Below are 21087 nucleotides of genomic sequence, written 5' to 3' on the forward strand. Positions count from 1 at the left end.
ATGCCCCATAATTTTAGTTTGCCTGATGTTTCCATATGATTGATTTCACGTTATGCATCTGTGGCAGAAATGTCACAGAGATATCCTTTGATCACCAAGGAATATCACAGATATTTCTGTTATTCCTTTCTGTTTGTCTTTTCTAGGCACCTCCATCTTCTTTGTAATTTCTCTCTCCAACAATTCTGGGTCTTTTATTTTTTATTAAATAGTTAAGTAAAAAAAAAAAAAAAAAAAAAAAAAAAATAGTTAAGTAGTCCAGTGTGTGAATTGATAGGAGGATGGGAAAGCAAGTGTCCTGGAAGTATAAGGAGTCGTTGGTAGGCTGGGGAATGAGTTGCAGTGAAGACTTTTGAGTATTATATGCTGAAGTGTCAGAATCACCCAGGACCAATGATGGTGGCAGAAATAGAAAGCTCGTCAAAGGGTATAGAAAGGAAGAAATTGATAATTTTATTAATACTTTGGTTATATGATTATACTGATTAAATTATTGTTTTTATTAAAGCCATTTTGAAGCCTGTCTTCTAGGCCAAAACATTGTTTGACCAAACAAGGTGGGCTGTTATATCCTTTTGACAGGACATTCATTTTTGTCAGATTTTAATGCATGTATTATTAATTCTGCTTATATAAAATAATGATCTCATTGTAGAACATACAATTTTAAAAGGTTATATGATCATTAAATACAGATATTGTAGATATTTGATGCCTTTTCCTCTGTGTATACAACTGAACTATCTTTAGCCTGTTTTTAAATATTTCAATAAGATAAAAATAATCCTTCTTATAATTGCAATATAAATTTTAAGAGCTCATTGAAATGAGAACAAAAACATGACAGTACCTACATTCTGAAAGTTATAAGAAGCTCGGTGAGTTGGATTTTGTGTTTATTATGGTACTGAAAAAAAAAGAAATGAGTGTCATTTAAACCAAATAGAAGTAAGTTTAATGGTTCATTCACTAAACCTTCGTTGGATAATCCACAGTTCCTTAGGGATGTGGTAAGATCATCATTAAATGTAAATTTTTGCTTACTTAAATGGAAAGCACTGTGGAAATATAAATAATGTTATCTGAGTTAATATAATAGAAATGAGAGGGGAAAGAATGTGAGAATAGTGAAACTGATAGCTATTTTTGAGGGCCCTTAGTAGATCTCCTCTCACACTCCTAGTGGTGTTATGGGTTTCTTTAACAAGTTAGTATTTGCAACATAGTTTTAATTCCTTAAGTGGAAAGTATTATTTCAATTCTAAATGTCTTTTTAATTATTATGGAGAGCTGCTCTTTCCTATCCCCTTTGTCTAACTGAAGACTAGAGTTTTACAGTTTGTTTCATGTTAAAATGTAGGTTTTTTCTTTTTTTCTTTTTCTCATGTTTGGGAGGGGCCAGGAACCTATGGAGGGCCATTTTCTCTGATTTTCCTTTTCCCAGCTTTCACTTTCTTTCCCCCTGCATATCAAATCTAAATGGGGATGGGGTGAAAGGTGGGGATTGAGAAAAGACAGCTATTTCTTATTTGAAGGGGAGGTCCAGGATAAAGTCTCTCAAGACAAGGAGTCCATCATAAAATTTAAGTAGATGGTGAAACTCAGAGAACTCTTACTTTACAAGGCTTATTATAAGAACTCATGATTCTACTTTACCCCCTTTCCCGATCTTCACCCTTTAAAAAAAAATTATGTAAGTTTCAGGTGTACAGCACTGTAGTTCAACATCTGTATAAACCACAAAATGACCACTGCCACAAGTCCAGTTACCATCCATCACCATACAATTGACGCCTAAGACCCATGTTGCCTGCCCCCCCAGCCCTTTTCCCCTCTGGTAACCATTAATCTCTTCTTTGTATCTATGAATTTTTTTTGGTTTTGTTTGTTCATCTTTATTTTTTTTAAGATTCCACATATGAGTGAACTCATACAGTATTTGTCTTTCTCTGTCTGACTTATTTTGCTTAGCATAATATGCTTGAGGTCCATCTATGTTGTTGAAATCCTGCAAATGACAGGATTTCGTTTTTTATGGCTGAGTAGTATTCCAGGGTGTGTGTGTGTGTGTGTGTGTGTGTGTGTGTGTGTGTGTGTGTACACCACATCTTCATTATCCATTCATCCATCGATGGACACTGAGGTAGTTTCCATATCTTGGCTATTATAAATAATGCTGCAGTGAACATGGGGGTGCATGTTAGTGTTTTGAACTAGTGTTTTCATGTTCTTCAGATAAATGCCTAAAAGTGGAATAGTGGGTCATATGGTAGTTCTCCATCTTCACTTTTTATAAAGAAGAATCCCCCTAAGTGCCTTAAAAGACAAACACTTGAGCAAACTGTGCTGTATTTTGCATATGTCTGCACTTATATTGGTTGTTTTAAATTATAGACTCTTAGAGGATATGGACTACGTGTTGTAACATCCCTAGTCTGAAGTGACATTTATATAGATGTCCTTTTTTTTAAAAAATAAGTTAAGCATTTCCCCCGCTTGCAGTCAGTGCCCTTCTGTATACGTTGTGACAGATCTGTAAAAAGAAATGTTTTTACATCTAATTGTTTTATCTTCCAAAGTTTCTTTCTTCAGCTGAGTTTGAAAAAGTTTATTTCGTCTAAACTGAGTTTTGTCTTTCTTTTCCTTACTCAGGCTCAGATTGCCTTCCTTCAGGGGGAAAGGAAAGGTCAAGAAAATTTGAAGAAGGATCTTGTGAGGAGAATCAAGATGCTGGAGTATGCTCTTAAACAGGAAAGGTAATTCAGTGACATGGAAGGTAGTGTTCTCTTAAATATTGGAGTGATTTTTCTGTTATTCCTACAACAAATCCACATTGTAATGTGTTCTGCTTTTTAATTCAGGAAGTAGTATTTGTAATAAACATTTAGAAATGGTTGTAATATGTTAATTTGTTAATGAATGTTTAGTAATAATGACCAAAAAACTGATTTATATGATTTTTAAGATTTTAGCAATATTTTTCCCCCACGCTGTCCTTTCTAAAGGAATGTGTGTACTTCCTGAACTGTTGATATCTATTTCTTTATAGAATTGAAATAGTTTTTGAGTTGTAAAGGAAATTTCTATAATACTTACTCCCTTTTCCTTATCATCTAGTATTATTCAGTTTGGTGTATTTTCTGTGGAAGAAACCTACTCTGGCAGACTGTGTTGAGAATCCTTTTATAGACATTTTTGGTATTTTGATCCTTTGCTATCAACTATTCATATCTCTCCAGAAGTGAATCTTACCTTTCTATTCTGCTAGTGTCTAAGATATTCAAGAACTAAACTTGGTTCACAAGTAAAGGACAATAGGTCATGGATGAGAATTTTGGAAGTTTTTATATGAATTAAGTTTGTTTGCTTTGGTGGATGGTCTTTGGAATTTTTTGTCAGCAGTATAAGACAGTTCTTTATTTTAGATTATTGAGTACTTGTTAGGTGATATTGAAATTCTCTATTTTGCTTTGTTTTTGATCACATGCCCTTTTCAGTTTTTCGAAGCATCTTCTACCATTTAGAAGATGCTACTTATGGGTATCAAGAAATAGATAAAACTTTATTAGAAGTTGTGTTTACCTTCACGTGGGATCTTTAAATGATACAAGAGGTTGAAAACAGCTTGACCTCTTAGTGAAAAATTGGTGATTCTTTTCATTCCTTGAGAGGTTGATTGAAAGCTGTATTGGGGAGATGGTGGGGAAAAAAAACTTTTAAGTGTGTAATTTGGGAATATTTGAGATTTTAAACAATCTAAATGATAGGCATAATCAAAGAGAGAGTGTAATAACATTAATAATGGCAACTATTAACTACCATGTACCAGCCCCTGAGGCTTAAAAACTAAGTAATTTACGTAGAGTTGCAGAGTTACAGTAGAGCTGTGATTCAGATCCCTCCAGTCTATCTGATTCTGAAGCTTGTACTCTTTACCGGTACATTATACTATCTTGTAAGTCAGAAAAATTAAAATATTAAACTAACCAAGGATACGGTGTATATGTATGTGTGTGCGTGTGTGCACGCATTCTCATTAACATATTCATTAATCTATCCATCCAACTTAAGTACTGTGCTGGAATTGAGAAGAAACAAGTCACAAACCTTGTCCCTTCAGGGCCTAGAGTAGTGGGAAACAGACTTGGAAACCACAGAAGTACAGTGCAGTAAGTTAGGTGCTGTGGGAGAAGTCAGCACAGGGTACAGTGGGGTCACAGAGAAGGGAGTGGTTGTTTGGATCTGGAGGCAGTGAAAGCAGAAAGAAGGGTGTGATTAGCGGGGGTGAGACTTGAACAGCATCATAAAAAATAAGGTGTTTGCCAGATGGGCAAGGTTCAAGCAGTAGAGAAGATACGTTTGACATGGAACAAAGCATTTTGGTGTGTTCAGAAATTTGTGATTACTGTGTATGGAGGGTAAGGTGTTAATTGTGATTTATAAGCAATAATGGTAGCGATGGGCAAGAACCAGATCATGGAGGGCCTAACTAAGGAGTTCAAACTTTTATCTTACACTGCAAGTTTTAAAAAACATTTTCTCCTAAAATAATCTCAAACAAACAGAAGTTGCAGGAGCTATATACCCTTCACCCAGATTCACCAGTTGACAACGTTTTGCTGTATTTACTTGTATCATGTTCTCTCTATATACTCATTGTTTTTTTTCCCTGAATCATTTGCTACTTCTTTGCAGACTTATACCCCTTTGCCCTTAAGTACTTAAGGGACCATCTTCTAAAAGCAAGGACATTCCCTTAAATAATTACAGCTCATTATCAAATTAAGGAAATTTAATGTCAATATAGTTCTATTATGTAATATAGCCCATATTCATATGTTCCGCTGATGATCTTCATAGCATTTTTTTCTACCAAATGTCCTAATAATGATCTTTGTAGTATTTTTTTTCCTGGTCCAGGATCCAGTCTAGGAATACATATTGCATTTAGTTGTCTTGCAGTTGAAAGGTTTAAGCATGGAATAGTCTAAAATAGATTTTATAAAGATCACCCTGACCTCAATTTAGGGGATAGACTGAAAAGATCTGTTAATAGAGGCAGGAAGATTGTAATAGTTTAGGATGAGAAATGATAACGTAGTAGCTGCTAGAATAGAGGAGTTAGCCACTATGAAACATTTTAGTTTTTATTTTTATTTTTTGGCCTCACCTTGTGGCTTGCAGGATCTTAGTTCCCCAACCAGGGATCATGCCCCTGGCAGTGAAAGCCTGGAATCCTAACCACTGGACCTCCAGGGAATTCCCTATGAAACATTTTAAATAGAAAAAAAAAATGCATAAGATTTGGAGTTGATTTGGTATAGGGGATGAGGAAGAAAGATAGTTCAAGAATGAGTCCCAGGTTTCTGGCTTGAATGAGAAGTTTGAAACGTATCAAGTGAATTAAAGATAAAGAATTAGGGTTGAAAAGCCACTATGGCAGGGGGACTCATGACTAGAGATGTGTAGTTGGGAATCATCAGTATTGTGGGTAAAATTATAAGAACTCTGAAACAAACAGAACAAGTATTGTGGGACAAGAAGAGATTACTAGCAGGAGCCACAGGAAATGGAAATGTTTGAGGAAAAGACAGAGGAAGAAGAGCCAACAAAAGAATGGTAGAGAAGGAAGGAGAGAGCAGTATATTGGAAGCAAGCTAAAGCAGGTGGAAGTTTGACAATTGCAGACGCCAAACAAATCGCAAGTAAGTTGTATACTGAAAATAGTCCTGGATTTGCCAGTTAGGCGCTTGTTGGTATCCTTGCCAGAAAGCTTCAGTGAGGTAGCAGGAACATAAACCAGATCACAGGGGACTGAGAGGTGAGAAGGGTAGTTACAGAGGAGACAGATAGAGTTGTTTATTTTTTTGAGTTGTTTATTTTTTCAAGTAGTTTGACTTTGGGGAACAGAAAAGATAAAGAGAGATAGTGGCTGGGTCTAGGGAAGATTGTTTTTTGCTTTTTAACTTAAAGGGATTCTCCTGGAAAAGTGTCCCTGATTTTGTATCTTTGGAAGTCCCTGGAATGATTTGAGATTATTCCTGATGTAATGGCACCACTGAAATGTGATAAATTAAGGAATAAAAAAAAATTCTGTGGATTAGAGCTCTTAAACATTTGAGTCCTTTTCACTGTGAAATTATTTTTAATTAATGCAAAGGAATTTTTTAAAAATTGGAACATTTCAGTTCTTTTGATTCTGAAGTTATTTTTTCTGACACGTTAAGCCAATTAAAAAAAAATTTTTTTAACTGAGGAAAATTTGAAGCATAGGTGTACAGAGACTAATATCTTTTATATACACCTCCAAGCCTCAACAGTTAACATTTTTGTCAATCTTGCTTCATCTCAATCTATTTTAGAGCAAATTCCAGACATCTTGTCATTTAACTTGTAAAAACCTAAGTAAGGATCATGGTTTTGAATTGCTGTATTACAGATTTTCTAAGTCGTCCCACTTAAAAAGATCCAAAGTTAAGTAAAACTGAATATTTAACATTAAAGAAGGATTACACACCTAGCAGTGGATTTTTTTTATGCTATTGATTTTTCAAAATTTTTCTTTATTTTTTTATATTTTTGGCTGCACTGGGTCTCTGTAAAAACCCAACTGTCCTCCTTGCCTCTAATACATTTTCTCATTCTGATTAATTTTCCACGTCCGTGGAATTCGTTTTCTAAACACAGATGTTATATCCCTGCTTAAAAATATCTAGCTAATTTCAGAGTTCTTCTTAGTAAAAGATTCTACATCCAGGCTCCTTTCTAGTCCTCTACAAACACACACACCACTGTGTATTTTTTTCCACTTTTAAGATATTCCTTCTGACCAAAATACCCTCTTCATCAGTCCATTTGTCTGATTGTGGAACTATAGGTTTTGAGGTTTAGCTAAAATCTCATGTGTTTCCTTCTTTTTGGTAGCTATCCTTGACTACTGTCAGGACCTTTGACAGAATTAGATAATCCCTTATCTAAATTCGTATAACATTTGATATAACTCATAGCTCTTATCCACCATGTGCTAGAGTTATATATTTACATTTCTGTCTCTTCTTTATCTCCTTGCCTTTATCCTTAACTGACTACAAGCTGCACATTATTCCCACCAGCCAGTACAGTGCCTAGCATGTCATAAGAATTCAATAACAGTTCGTTGGATTTTATCAAATTATTATATTTTACATCTTTATTGGAGTATAATTGCTTTACAGTGGTGTGTTAATTTCTGCTTTATAACAAAGTGAATCAGCTATACATATATCCCCATATCTCTTCCCTCTTGTGTCTCCCTCCCAGCCTCCCTATGCCACACCTTTAGGTGGTCACAAAGCACCGAGCTGATCTCCCTGTGCTATGCAGCTGCTTCCCACTAGCTATTTTACATTTGGTAGTATATATAAGTCCATGCCACTCTCTCACTTTGTCCCAGCTTACCCTTCCCCCTCCCGGTGTCTTCAAGTCCATTCTCTACATCTGCATCTTTATTCCTGTCCTGCCCCTAGGTTCTTCGTAACCTTTTTTTTTTTTTTTTTTTTTTAGATTCCATATATATGTGTTAGCATATGGTATTTGTTTTTCTCTTTCTGACTTCACTCTGTATGACAGACTCTAGGTCCATCCATCTCACTACAAATAACTCAATTTCTAATCAAATTATTTTTAAGTATCAACGTTTAAAGTGTGATTGGAATGCTGTGTTATATTCCAGGCATATTATATATAATAATTGACTTTGAAACAAAGCTATAATGGGACTTCTTTAATATATTATAATTATGTAATTTTATGCTGTTTTATCCAGTAAAGACCAGTTGGGAGGCCTAGCTATGTATCAAATGTAGAGTTCTTAGGCATGAGATCTGCTATTTAACTTGCAGTCAGTCAGATTTAGACAGAAAAAGCTTAGGGAACAAGGGTATTGCTAACAGTGAGATGAAGCGTTAAAACAATGGGAAGCAATATGAGTGGGAAGGTATTTTAGCATACTGACTTAAAAAGGAATGTTACTAAATTGAGTTCTGTGAGTAAATTATTTTTCAGTGAACTTAACAATTCACTAGGGAGACCCTGATTCATGGGAGTACAGCTTGTAGCAAACACAGCAGTTCTTTACTTATTTTGTCTTTATCTAATTTTTTATGAAATGTTAGTTCATAGTGTGTAATTACTATAGAATGTTTTCTATTCCCTTTTCTGTAAGCTCTGTTGTAGTTTTTCCTAAGACCACTAGAATGCACTATAGTGCAGTATTTTGTGTTTGAAAATGTTTTCCTCATATATCTATGTGTGTATATATATATGTGTGTGTGTATATATATAAATAAGTATGTATATATATGTAAAACAAAAATACATAAGTTAACTCCATAAAACTTTATCGCTGCTTTTATTCTGTCCTCAGGCCAGTTACTTTCAATTGCTATTTTGCCTTATAGGAGGTATTGTTAGTTTGTCTTATGGTAGATGAAGTGTATTTATAAAAAAATCTGAAGATTGACAGTTATACTTAAAAACCATAACACATATAAAAAACACACAGAAGTGTACACGCGCGCACACACACACACACACAGAGTATCTTGTACCTTGTTTTTTTACTTAAGCTTAAAGATCAATCCCATATTTGCACACAAAGATTCTTTTTTCTTTTTAATGGATACATACCATTACAAAACATTTCATATATATGCAAAACATATAAAGACTAATATAAAAAATATTCATGTACCTACCACCTACTTTAAGAAATAGAACATCAGCTATCTGTAACTTTCAGAGGTTTTAGGATTCCCCTCTGTACAAAATGTTGATTTTTTGTGTGTTGTAACTGCAAAATAATTATTGCAAAGTAATATGAAGAATTCCAGTATTTTACACATTCAAGCAAATAATTTTCATTTTCTTTATACTTTTCTTGAAATATAAAAACTTTAAAGTAAGTGCTCAGTCTTTTATAAAGAAAAAAATAACTTTCAAATTTTGGCTATTTGGTTACCCTTTTATTCCTTCTTTATTACTTTATTACTTTGGTTTTTCAAATTATTATTGTTGTTATTATCCCAGTCTTATTACATTGAATATTTATTGTAATAGTCTCAATATTTTGGGGAAGCAAACAAGTCAAAATATACAAATACATTAAGTATGGCCATTTTTAGTTAACCTTTAAATTTTTTACCTTACCTAGATTATTTTTTTGGTCTTGGATGGTTAAATCTGGGATGGTTAAATTAGATAAACCAGAGATAATAACATCTAGTTAGCTTTTAAAAGAAGGTATTCCTGTTCATAGTTCTTCCTGAAAAGGTAAAAGATACCTTGGCTACTAAAAAATATATATATTCCTACTAGAATGTCTTATTCAACATTGATGATTTAGGCTGGTTCCCCCTCCCTCCTTTGGATTGTTCACTCTAATGCATACTTGGCAAAGCATAGTTGCCAGACAATGCAAAGTATTATGAATGACCTTTCTACAAAAAAAAACAACGAAACTCAATTTTGAGAATGATTAGTCTTTCTCAAGTTTATTTCACAATCCAAACTTATTTATTGCTTTTGATAGAATTGTACTCTGGCAGTCATCAAGAAAATTTGAATACTGCAGAAACTAGAATGTTATCTGGTTCATTTGTAACTGTAGAAACAAGATTTATGATTCTCAGTGTTATTCCTTTATTTATTATAACAGGACTTGATGGTATAACAGCAACAAAATAATAATGGCAAGTGCTTTTGTATTAGGACTTTGACACTGTGGAAGTCTTTGAACTGTTGAAAGTTAGTCAGGACTACTGCATACTGATGACTACTCCTGTTACATATCTTAAAGTTCATTTAGATATGTTTTAAGATGGTTTGTATTTTCTCATTTCTTTGGTAGAGCTAAATACCACAAGTTGAAATACGGAACAGAATTGAATCAGGGAGATATGAAGCCTCCAAGCTATGACTCTGGTAAGCTAATTTTAAAGGAAGTTTAAATGATTAAAAAGAAGTTAATATCTAGTATTTTGTAGCAACAGTATTTATAACTGCAAGTTAATTTCTAATTATTTGCATATTAGTTATTTTTTCTGACCTACTTATCTTTGGGCACTAATCACTAAGTGTCATTTGATCATTTTCTACCACCTTCCTTCTGTTTCCCTCTTCCCCATTCTTTTAGCTCCCCACTTTCTGCTTATGTTCTACACTTACTTGAAGGATCAGAATTCATGGGGTAACATGCACCAACATAACTGTGTGTTGCTGGGTCCCTCCAGTATTAATGAGAACTTTGAGATGTGTAATACAAAGTACATCATGCCCTTGAAATCCTGAGAGAAAGGGTAGAAACTATGGAGGTAGGAGATTTCTTCTTTAAGTACAAGAGAATTACTCATCCTTTAAGTCTGATCCCTCAATTTCAGGTGCAAAATTGTTTGGACTTAACCCACAGGATGTTCTGTAACCAGAACATCTTTTAACTGCTGAAACAGTTGTTATCTTTTTGTGCTATTTCTTCTTTTTCCTTCTCTTATATTCCTCGTCACCCCATCAAACAATACAAAAATAGTACTTGTAAAGATATTAAGGAATATAATTGACTTATTAGTAGGTGTTAGGAAAAAGTAAGAAAAATTGTTGAAAAGTTATCACCATGTTTCAGAAGAGTGTGTTTTTGACATGATGTCAGGTTAAATTCCTGGATCAAATGTCTGATATAACTATCACATACTGAAATACCTTCCTTGGTTTCTGTGGGCTTTATGTATGTTAACTTTAATTCTTAATATCGTTATTCAATAAAAATAATATTATTTTCATTTTACCTGCATGAAATTTTAACTCAGAGAAGTGGAGAAACTTGCCCAAGGTCACACAACTCTTAAGTAATAGGAACATGGATCTGAACCCAGGTCCACTGACTCCAAAATTCAAATTCTCCCCATTTTTCCACACTGTTTCTGTGTTTGACAGTGTATGAAAGAAGAAAATTATTCTGAATGTGCTGCCAATTTTATAGTTCAATTCAGTGTAGTAGTGTAATTAACACGTTTCCACCTCTGAATATTGAATCCTTGACGTTTAGAGCAATACCAATTGATCACTGACATTTTTTTCTTTGTTTTTTTTCATTGTTCTTTTACTTTGGCATCTTTTCTTTTAACTCGAGATGCACTTAGATTAAAAAAATTTTTTTTCTTGTTTTTAAATCTAGGCTATTTGTTGAAGACTATCCTAACAGTACATTGTCTGAATCAAAGGAGTGATTTTAATCACTACTTTTACATAAACATGTTTGTTTCCTAAGTTTAGATATCGATTTAGGAGTATAAAGGCCTAGTTGCAGTATATACAAAATGCTTGTAAGTAAAGAATGTGGCTCAGTAGAAAAAGTTTGGGCTTTGAAATTGGATACACGTAAGTTTGACTCTGTCCTAACACTTTAAATACCTGTGATATTACTTAGTCTCTCTGAGGTTGCTCCATTCCTTATCTGTAAACTGGGGAAAATTCTGGAGATAATTCCTAACTTCTAGGTTTATTTTCTTAGTATGTAATACCTAGTATCATTCCATCTGTCCATCTTTCAGACTGCTGTTCAGCTTTTAAATATGAAATATGTAATGCTTGTGTCAGAGCCAGAATCAAATTCTGTGAATAAAAATATAGCACCCTGTTGGATTTTTACAGGGAAGATAAAAGAAAAAAGTGATTACAATAAAATTATTTGGAGAAGTAATAGGTGTTATGGAGTACAGTAGCAGGAGAACCAAATCTAGTTGTAAGTGATCAAGGAAGCCTTCTTGCAGGAAGTGATATTTGAAGTTGACATTTGAAAGACAAGTAAGAATTAACCAGGGAAAGAGGACTGACTAAATATTTGTTGAATGAGAGGTAGAAGAAAGGCAGAGCATTAGCGGTAAAGTTTCTGAGGGAAGAATTTGCCACATTTGAGAAACAAAATAATTAGTAGAGGGGGAGAGGGAAAGAGTGTTTCTAGATGCAGCTAGAGAGTTAACCAGGAGGGCAGATTAACTAAGAGTTACGAGAAGGCTTTTGAAGGGTCTTAATCAGGGCTCTTGTGATCAGATTTGCTTGCTCTTAGATCATGCTGACAGCAGTGTGGAAGGTGGGTTAGAGAGGAGTAAAACTGAAGATGGGGAGATGGGTTAGAGGACTTTGCAGCCACCTGGGTAAATGAGGAAGGTTACCTTGACAAGGGTACTAACAGTGTAGTTGAAGAGAAGTGGGTGTGTTCAGGAAATATTTAGGAAGTAAAATCTGCAGGAAATTAGTTCTTATTTAGATGTAGGGGATTTAAAAAGGGGAGAATCAAGGATGACTCCCACACTTCTAGTTTAAAAAATTAGACCAGACGTACGTTTGGAAGATGGTGGGTTCACTTTTGGATTTACTTGTTAGGCCATCAAGCAGAAATGGCTAGTAGACAGCTGAGCATGTGAGTGTGGAGCTCAAGCCAGAGACATGGGTTTAATATGTAGATTTGAGAGCATATAGCATCTAGTACTAATGACACTCATTGCCACTGAGGTGGAAGAGCTCAGCCAGGGACCTTATGCAGAGTAAGAAGAGGGTCTAAAATGGAGCCCTGAGGAATGGCAACATTTAAAAAACTGTTAGAAGAATAGAAACCTGAAAAGGAAACTGATGAGTATTATTTTAATGGTAGGAGGAAAATCAGGAGCATGGAGATAAAGAGAAGAGAGGGTTTCCAGAAGGAAGGATCCTTCAGCGCTACCGATTAATGCCCAGGGGTCTGAAGAGTATCTCTAGGATTTAGTGACACACAGGTCACTGGGAACTTTATTGTGAGCAGTCTTAGGAGAGAGTTGAGGGCAGAAACGAAGACTGTGCGTAGAAAGTGAAGACTAAGTGTAGTAAGCTTTAAGGAAGCCTAGATTGTGGAGTTGAAGGTGAGGGATTAGGGGGAAATAGCTGAAAGGACCCATGGGGTCAAGGAGGAGAGAGAGAGAATGTGTGTTTGTGTATGTGTGTGTGTGTGACATGTTTCTTAGAGGAGGAGCAAATAAAAAGGAAAGAGCAGAGATACGATATGAAGGTATCTGAAGAAGTGATAGGGATTGGATTCTGAGCATAGCTGGAGAATGGCAGGAGGAGCATGTCTTTTACTGTTACCAAGAGAGAATATAGGAAGTTAGGTGATAGGTGTGTAGATTTGGGTTTCGGTCTGGTGGTGGGTATTTAATATGATAGCTTTATGTATGAGTCTGGATTATCTGCTAAGAATACATCAGAGGTTTAAGAAAAGTGGAGAAGGTTTAAAATAATAATGAACAAGAGAACAAATTTACTAAGAAATAGTAAGATTGAGAAAAGCTGAGCGTCTGATTGAGGTGTGTAAACGTAAGTTTATGTAGAAGTGCTGCTGGTCTGCACAATTGGCAGCCTAGGTAAAAGATAATAGAGTGAAAATAGTTAACAGTTGAATTCATGGAGAGACAAGAGGACATGAAGACATTGTCAAAAGAATGGTTGAATTGATAGACACTGAACTAAAACTAGAGAGGAAAGAAAGTGACGGCAAAGGGAGGCTAATGGATCAAAGTAAGGGGATAGGCAACAGTCTAGAGCAGGTCAGCAAACTCTTTTGTAAAGGGCCAGATAGTAATATTTGGGCTTTGTAGGCCATGTGTTCTCTGTTGAAACTACTCAACTCTGCCATCATGACATGAAAGCAGCCACAACACATAAATGAATAAGTGTGGCAGGCTGGATTTGACCTGCAGGCCAAAATTTGATCACCCCTGATCTAAGGTCCCACCGAAATCAAAGTGCCTGGTGAATTAGGGGTATTGAGCCTGAAGGATATGCTCAGAGAGTGAGTTTGCATCAGTGACAGTTCTTCATAATGACAGTATCTAAGGCATGACAGTTAGAGAGGGTGGTGGTTGTGCAGAAGCTGAAGTGGATCACCCACATGAATATTAACTTCACTCAAGATGATGTAAAAGTTTGGTTACAGAGGAAGGATGCCTGGTTTAGAACGTTATCAAGGGATTTGTAGGTGACAGTGACGAGGACAGTGACTAGGAGAGGGTAGAAGGTGGTGTATCCAAATTAAAGAAGCAGGCATTTTTCCTTCATTCTTTTATCCATTTACTATATTTTCCTGAAACTGATAATCCAGATGTTTTCTGAAACGTTTTTCAAAAAAAATTCGTTTCCCCTCTGACATTTTTTCTGTTTTGTTCCACTTCCAAACCTTTACATTTCTACTTCAGGAGAATATTACCCTAAGTTACGTTAAAATCTATTTATCTTTCATATTTCAGTTTCTCCTACTTAATATTAGAAGCCAGATACTTATTAAAAATAGAATATCTTTATCCAGAGTAACAAATTCTGCCTTTTAACTGAGATGTTTAGACCATTCACATTTAATGTGATTATTGATACAGTGAGCTTTAAAGCTGTCACCTTTGCTGTTTGGTTTCTATTTGTTAAATATGTTCTTTGCTCCCTTTTCCTCATTTTTTGATTTCTTTTGGATTAATCTAGTATATATTTTCAAAAATTTATTTATTTTATTTATTTATTTTTGGCTGCGTTGGGTCTTCGTTGCTACTTGCGGGCTTTCTCTAGTTGCAGTGAGCGGGGCTACTCTTCGTTGCATTGTGTGGGCTTCTCATTGCAGTGGCTTCTCTTGTTGCAGAGCACGGGCTCTAGGCGCACTAGCTTCAGTAGTTGTTGTGCACGGGCTTAGTTGCTCCGTGGCCTGTGGGATCTTCCCGGACCAGGGCTCGAACCTGTGTCCCCTGCATTGGCAGGCGGATTCTTAACCACTGTGCCACCAGGGAAGCCCCTAATGTAGTATTTTTTATGATTTCTTTTTATCTCTTTTGCTGACTTATTAGCTACAACTCTTATTTTATTGGTTGCTTTCGGATTTATAGTATATGTTTTTAAGTTATTAGAGTTCTGTCTTTAAGTGCTAATATAGCACTTCATGTGTAGTATGAGAACCTCCTAACAGTGTACTTCCATCTCTCCTTTCTGTCTTTGTGCAATTGTTTTCATATATTTTACTTCTCTGTATATATATAAACCATACACTACATTATTAATTTTGTTTCAACAGTTCTCTCTCAAAGAGATTTAAATAACATAAAAAGCATATATTTCCAGTGCTCATCATTCCTTTTTGTACATCCATATTTTCTGGTATCATTTTCCTTCTGTCTTAAGGACTTTCTTTAACATATTTTGTAATACGGGTTGCTGATAATGAATTCTTTGAGCTTTTGTGTGTCTGAAAAAGTCTTTATTTTGCTGCTTGCATTGTTTCTGATGAGGTATCTTCTGTCATTCTTATCTTTATTCCTCTGTATGAGTGACCTTTTTTTCTGGCTGCTTTTAAGGTATCTCTCTCTCATTGGTTTTAAGCAATCTTATTATGATGTGCTTTGGTGTAGTTCCACACCCCGCCCCGTCCTCCCCCCGACACCGCAGTGTTTCTTATGCTTGGGATTTGTTGGGTTTCTTGGATCTATGGGTTTATAGTTTTCATGAAATTTGGAACTTTTCAGCCCCTGTTTCTTCAGATATTATTTTTGTTCTCCCTCCCTATGCTGTGATCGGGAAACTCTATCAAGGCAGTAAGCTGGAACAATCATAGGCTCACCTGTTTGGTTCCCTTTTCTCAGGGATTGCTGCCCTCTGTTGCCTGATGTCCAATGTCTTAACCATTTTGATGTATAGTTACTTCAAGCAAGAGGGTAAATTGGGTCCCTGTTACTCCAACCTGACTGGAAGTGTCAGTCAGATATTTTTAACATTACCAAGAAATTCAGTTCTTACCCACTTTAAAATCCTCACTTTTGTATAATGTCACTTTTTGAACTTGATAAGGTAAGAATGAATCTGATAGTTGAGGAATACTTACTAACCATTGAGAGAACTAAGTGTTTAGCCTGGATAAGGAAGTGTGGGGAAATACAAGTTCACATATGACCCAGAGAGTCAGATTTTTTTTTTTTTAAATAGAGAAAGGAAAATTTACTTCAGAGAAATTTATCCAGAATCAGGATTTCTGTCTTTATAATTACTTTGCAGGCATTGAAACTTGTTGCTCTTACAGAAGGCTATACCACTGATTATTTCTCTAAATCAGTGGAAAATAGATTTTGGCAATGTTGAGTAAAGAGCCTGTTTTATGTTTGTGTGGTTAAATCTATGATTGCAGACGTAATCTTAGATCATTAATTCATACACTAATCTAATAAAAGAATTAAGGTAAGCAGTTTTCCTCAGATCCATTACCAAGGAGATAAGGACTCCTCAAGCTCTATAGGTCTTTGAATCTCTTCATTCTTAGTAAGTGTTGTGACTGGTTATGTTTCCATGAGGTTTCGTTTGCTTCCTTGCAATCATCTGGAGCCTAGTCATGATCCAGTGTGGAATAATATAATAAGCAGCAGTCATAGCCTTCCTGTTTTTGTCATATAGCTGGGTTAACTGAGTCAAGACTGAGTGCTTGCTTTCTTTTTCTCTCATTGAAGTATAATTGACTTGCAATATTATATTAGTTTCAGGTGTACAACATAGTGGTTTGATATTTTAATATATTACAAAATGATCACCAAGGGAGTCGGATTTTATCTCAGTATAAGAATACACTTTTTTAAAAGAGGGTGAGGATGCATTCTTATTTGATTTGGCTTAATTTATTTTTTATTAAGGCGTAATTTACATACAGTGAAATTCACCTTTTTGGTGTTTTCATAAACACATACAGTCTTGTTACTAATACCCTCTGTAGTAACCCCTCCTTCCCTACTCTAATCCCCTGGCAACCACTAATATGTTTTCTGTTCCTACAGTTTTGCCTTTTTGAGAAAATCATATCAATTCCAGAATCGTACAGAATGTAGTCTTTTGAATCTAGGGTCTCCCGTTTAGCATTATGCATTTGAGATTCTTATATGTTGGTGTGTGTCAGTAGTTCATTCTTTGTTCTTGTTGAGTAGTATTCCATTGAATGGATGTACCACTCCTTGGTAACATCACTAGCTACCAAAGTAGGCAAAGGCAGTTGAGTATATCTGAGGATGGTGTAGAAAGGATTTAGGCTTATTTATTTATTTATTATTTTTTATTTTTGGCTGCATTGGGTCTTTGTTGCTGTGCGCAGGCTTTCTCTAGTTGTGGCAAGCGGGGGCTGCTCGTTTCAGTGCGTGGGCTTCTCATTGTCGTGGCTTCTCTTGTTGCGGAGCACGGGTTTTAGGTGCGCGGGCTTCAGTAGTTGTGGCACATGGGCTCAGTAGCTGTGGCTTGCGGGCTCTAGGGCACAGACTCAGTAGTTGTGGCACACGGGCTTAGTTGCTCCGCGGCATGTGAGGTCTTCCCAGACCAGGGCTTGAACCTATGTCCCCTGCATTGGCAGGCGGATTCTTAACCACTGTGCCACCAGGGAAGTCCCTTATCATCTTTTTGAAAGATTCGGCTTCTACCAAATGATGAATTGAAGCTTTACAGGGCCTAGGAGGTTTTCATCTAAAGAACGTCTTAAAAAAAGAATGCTTGAGGTTTTCATTTAATAACTAGTGAAGGAAATAGCTTTGGCTTGGGATTCTTTCTTTTTTTTTTTTTTTTACTTGTTCCTAAAGTAGAAATTCCGTTTATTCGTGTTTATGACACATTACTCAGAAGGCAAAGTGTTTCACATCATAGATTTCACTTCCAGCTCCTTGGAATGTTCATTTCTTTGACTGTAAAGAGAGACTAGACCGGAAAGCCACGTAATGCTTAGGCAACTAAACTAAGGATGGAGCAGGTGGGGTGGGCAGTGCTAACGTCATCCTCCCAGGGATGGGCACAAGGGGGCTGTTAGCCACAAGCTGACTGTGTAGAACTGTTAGCTAGGAGTGCGGAGCAGCCGTCCTGGACCCTCGGGCCATTGTGGGCTTCAGTCATCCCCACCACATAGGTACAGCAGCGCTTTCTGGTAGTCGCCCTTGATGTCTTGCTGAATGTAGTAGTACAGGGACTTGCCATACTTTTTCTTGAATTCAGATCTAATTTTCAACATGTCCACTTCACTGTGGTAGATCATGATTCTAATCAGGACCTTATCACGAGTGTCCTTGCCTTTCATGGAGTCGTACAGTCTGTCAGCAAAATACAGGGGCTTGTTCTGAATGCACTGGACTAGGTTCAGGAAGGCATTTTCCAGGTCTCCTTTGACCTCCTTGTTGATGCTCTCCAGCATGTCATAAGGGCTGTAGCTCTTATACCTTTCAAATACTTTCTGGAGGTGGCACACACTCCGCTCGGTCATGACGCTGATCCACTTGGGAACATCAGTCCCTCTCCTCTTCTGCCAGCATCATAGAGATCCCGGGCATCTTGGTCAGTCAGTTCATAATCAATGACAGAGCCATCCTCTGCTCTTCGACCCTTCGATAGGGCAACCGTCAGCTTGCGGAAGTCACCAGATGTGTCGGAAATGATATCCTTCCCCAGATTGGTCTTGTACATTTCCTTGTCAACTCCGTTGATTTCCTGCAGCTCCTGGTTGGTCCTTGAGCAGATGAACTCATTGAGGGAGTCCTCATCATTCCCTGCCCCTTCATGGAGGCTTTCAGCTTGGAAGCGTCATACTGAGCAAGTGTTTTCAGTAGGCCCAAAATCACTGTTTCCAGGTGGCCGGACAAGGCTGACTTCAGTGCTGTTGCAAGTTCCCGTTTGGTCCTTCTCTGGTAGGCGGAGGCAATATCCTGTCTCTGTTCATTGCTGCGGTAGGTCAAAATGTTGATGATGGTGAGCTCATCCTCACCCTTAGTCTTGATGGCCATTTCAGTGTTCAGAGCATCCCGCTCAGCATCAAAGTTGGTGTACGCTTTGACTGACCCGTATGCACTTGGAGGTGTGGAGTGATCACCCTCCAAGCTGAGCTTGTAGAGAATTTCATGAACGGTAGACATTTTGAAAGAAGCTGGGCCGGCTATGGTGCGCTGCGAGCGTTGCCAGGTGCAGAGCAGGGATTATTTCTTATCTATCTACTCTTTACCAGATCGGCTTTTTTTTTTTTGAACCATCGTTCCTGGACATTTTGTTCTAATTCTGATGTGGTGCTTCGTAATACTTTTGACTCTTGACTCAGGACTCTTGATTTGTCCTGAAGGAAGATTCTCAGTTTACCTAAAAATTAGGGAAAAGTCTTTATTTTAGTTCTGAAATTCTCAGGGAAATCTAGTAGCAATAATGAATTTATATTAGAGTTTTGTTATGGAAATTAAACTTAAAAACAGAATTCCCATTGTCCTAAAACATACCTTACAGTGTAGTGTTCTTAATCTTATAAATTTTTTTTGGACATTTTTAATGAATTGAGATACCCTCTAATGTATAAAACGTCAGTTTTTTTATGATTTAATGTTTTCCAGATGAAGGTAATGAAACAGAAGTGCAGCCACAACAAAACAGCCAGTTAATGTGGAAACAAGGTCGACAACTACTCAGACAGTAAGTATCTCATGAAAGTATCTGCTGTGAAAAAGCTTTTTTGAATTACTGTTCCTTTTTCATATTAAATACTTTTTCCCCTATGGAGGAATTTATTTTTTCATTAAATATTAGTAAGAATTATTAAGTTCTCTTTCCATAATTTTAGCTTTATCAGGAAGTGTACAGTTTAAAGCTTCTAATTTATATATGCTTAAATTTAGTTTAAAGAGTTCTATACCCTTAAAGTTTCTCTTTTCCTTGTACCTTTTACACATGAATATACATATGTTTTAATATAAGTCTAATCATGTAATTTTTGTGTTATGTTTTTAAACTTTATTTTAAATAGATGGAAGAACTTCTTGCATTTCCCAAGTTTGTAAATTTTATGCTGACATATAGTTTCTCCTATAAAATGTGAACTTGAGAGTATAAGGAGGGATCAAAGCTAGGTTGAGGTTCAGATGTCAGGCAGTGGGCTAGACTCACTCACCAGCTCAGTGCCTGACCCTTGCATATCACATTTGAAATTGGTATTTTGATTTGTGCCTCACTAAAATGAAATTTGCTACCTGGTTTAAACTTTTGTGGTTGCTTGTGAATAGTCTAAACCTGTGGTTTCCAGAGCAGATTGCATGCCAGCCGATTCTTTTGATGATGGGAAGAGAATATTAAAGTGTCTCCTTACATCTATTTTTAATCTCCTCAAAGTGAGAAGGAAATGAGACTTCATTACTATTTATTTATTTATGTTTTAAATTTTATTTTATTTATTTTTTATACAGCAGGTTCTTATTATCTATTTTATACATATTAGTGTATATATGTCAATCCCAGTCTCCCAATTCATCCCTCCCCTGCCACTTTCCCCCCTTGGTGTCCGTACATTTGTTCTCTACATCTGTGTCTCTATTTATGCCTTGCAAACTGGTTCATCTGTACCATTTTTTGAGAATCCACATATATGTGTTAATATATGATATCTGTTTTTCTCTTTCTGACTTACTTCACTCTGTATGACAGTCTCTAGGTCCATCAACGTCTCTACAAATGACTCAATTTCATTCCTTTTTATGGCTGAGTAATATTCCACTGTATATATGTACCAGATCTTCTTTAACTATTCATCTGTCAGTGGGCATTTAGGTTGCTTCCACGACCTGGCTATTGTAAATAGTGCTGCAATGAACACTGGGGTGCATGTGTCTTTTTGAATTATGGTTTTCTCTGGGTATATGCCCAGTAGTGGGATTGCTGAGTCATATGGTGATTCTACTTTTAGTTTTTTAAGGAATCTCCATACTCTTCTCCATAGTGGCTGTATCAGTTTACATTCCCACCAACAGTGCAAGAGGGTTCCCTTTTTCCCACACCCTCAGCAGCATTTGCTGTTTATAGATTTTCGGATGATGCCCATTCTGACCAGTGTGAGGTGATACCTCACTGTAGTTGTGATTTGCATTTCTCTAATGATTAGTGATGTTAAGCAGCTTTTCATGTGCCTCTTGGCCATCTGTATGTCTTCTTTGGAGAAAAATCTGTTTAGGTCTTCTGCCCATTTTTGGAATGGGTTGTTTGTTTTTTTAATATTGAGCTGCATGGGCTGTT

General features: G+C 36.3%; 1 protein-coding gene and 1 pseudogene across 4 annotated transcripts in view; one reads left to right on the top strand and one right to left on the bottom strand.

Moving 5' to 3' along the window:
* STRN (striatin) overlaps positions 1-21087 on the top strand; it is a 109940-nt gene that overhangs the window by 36002 nt on the left and 52851 nt on the right. For all 3 annotated transcript variants that reach the window (XM_033419287.2, XM_033419288.2, XM_004265055.4), the window contains exons 2-4: positions 2653-2756; positions 9887-9960; positions 19419-19497. In XM_033419287.2, coding sequence (XP_033275178.1) covers positions 2653-2756; positions 9887-9960; positions 19419-19497 — 257 coding nt within the window. The remainder of the gene's footprint in view (positions 1-2652; positions 2757-9886; positions 9961-19418; positions 19498-21087) is intronic.
* LOC101271409 (annexin A2-like) lies at positions 17631-19023 on the bottom strand (annotated as a pseudogene). The gene has a single exon (XR_007471116.1). The product of XR_007471116.1 is annotated as an annexin A2-like (transcript).

Source organism: Orcinus orca, chromosome 13 (assembly GCF_937001465.1).
Source record: "Orcinus orca chromosome 13, mOrcOrc1.1, whole genome shotgun sequence".
Taxonomy (NCBI): Eukaryota; Metazoa; Chordata; class Mammalia; order Artiodactyla; family Delphinidae; genus Orcinus; species Orcinus orca.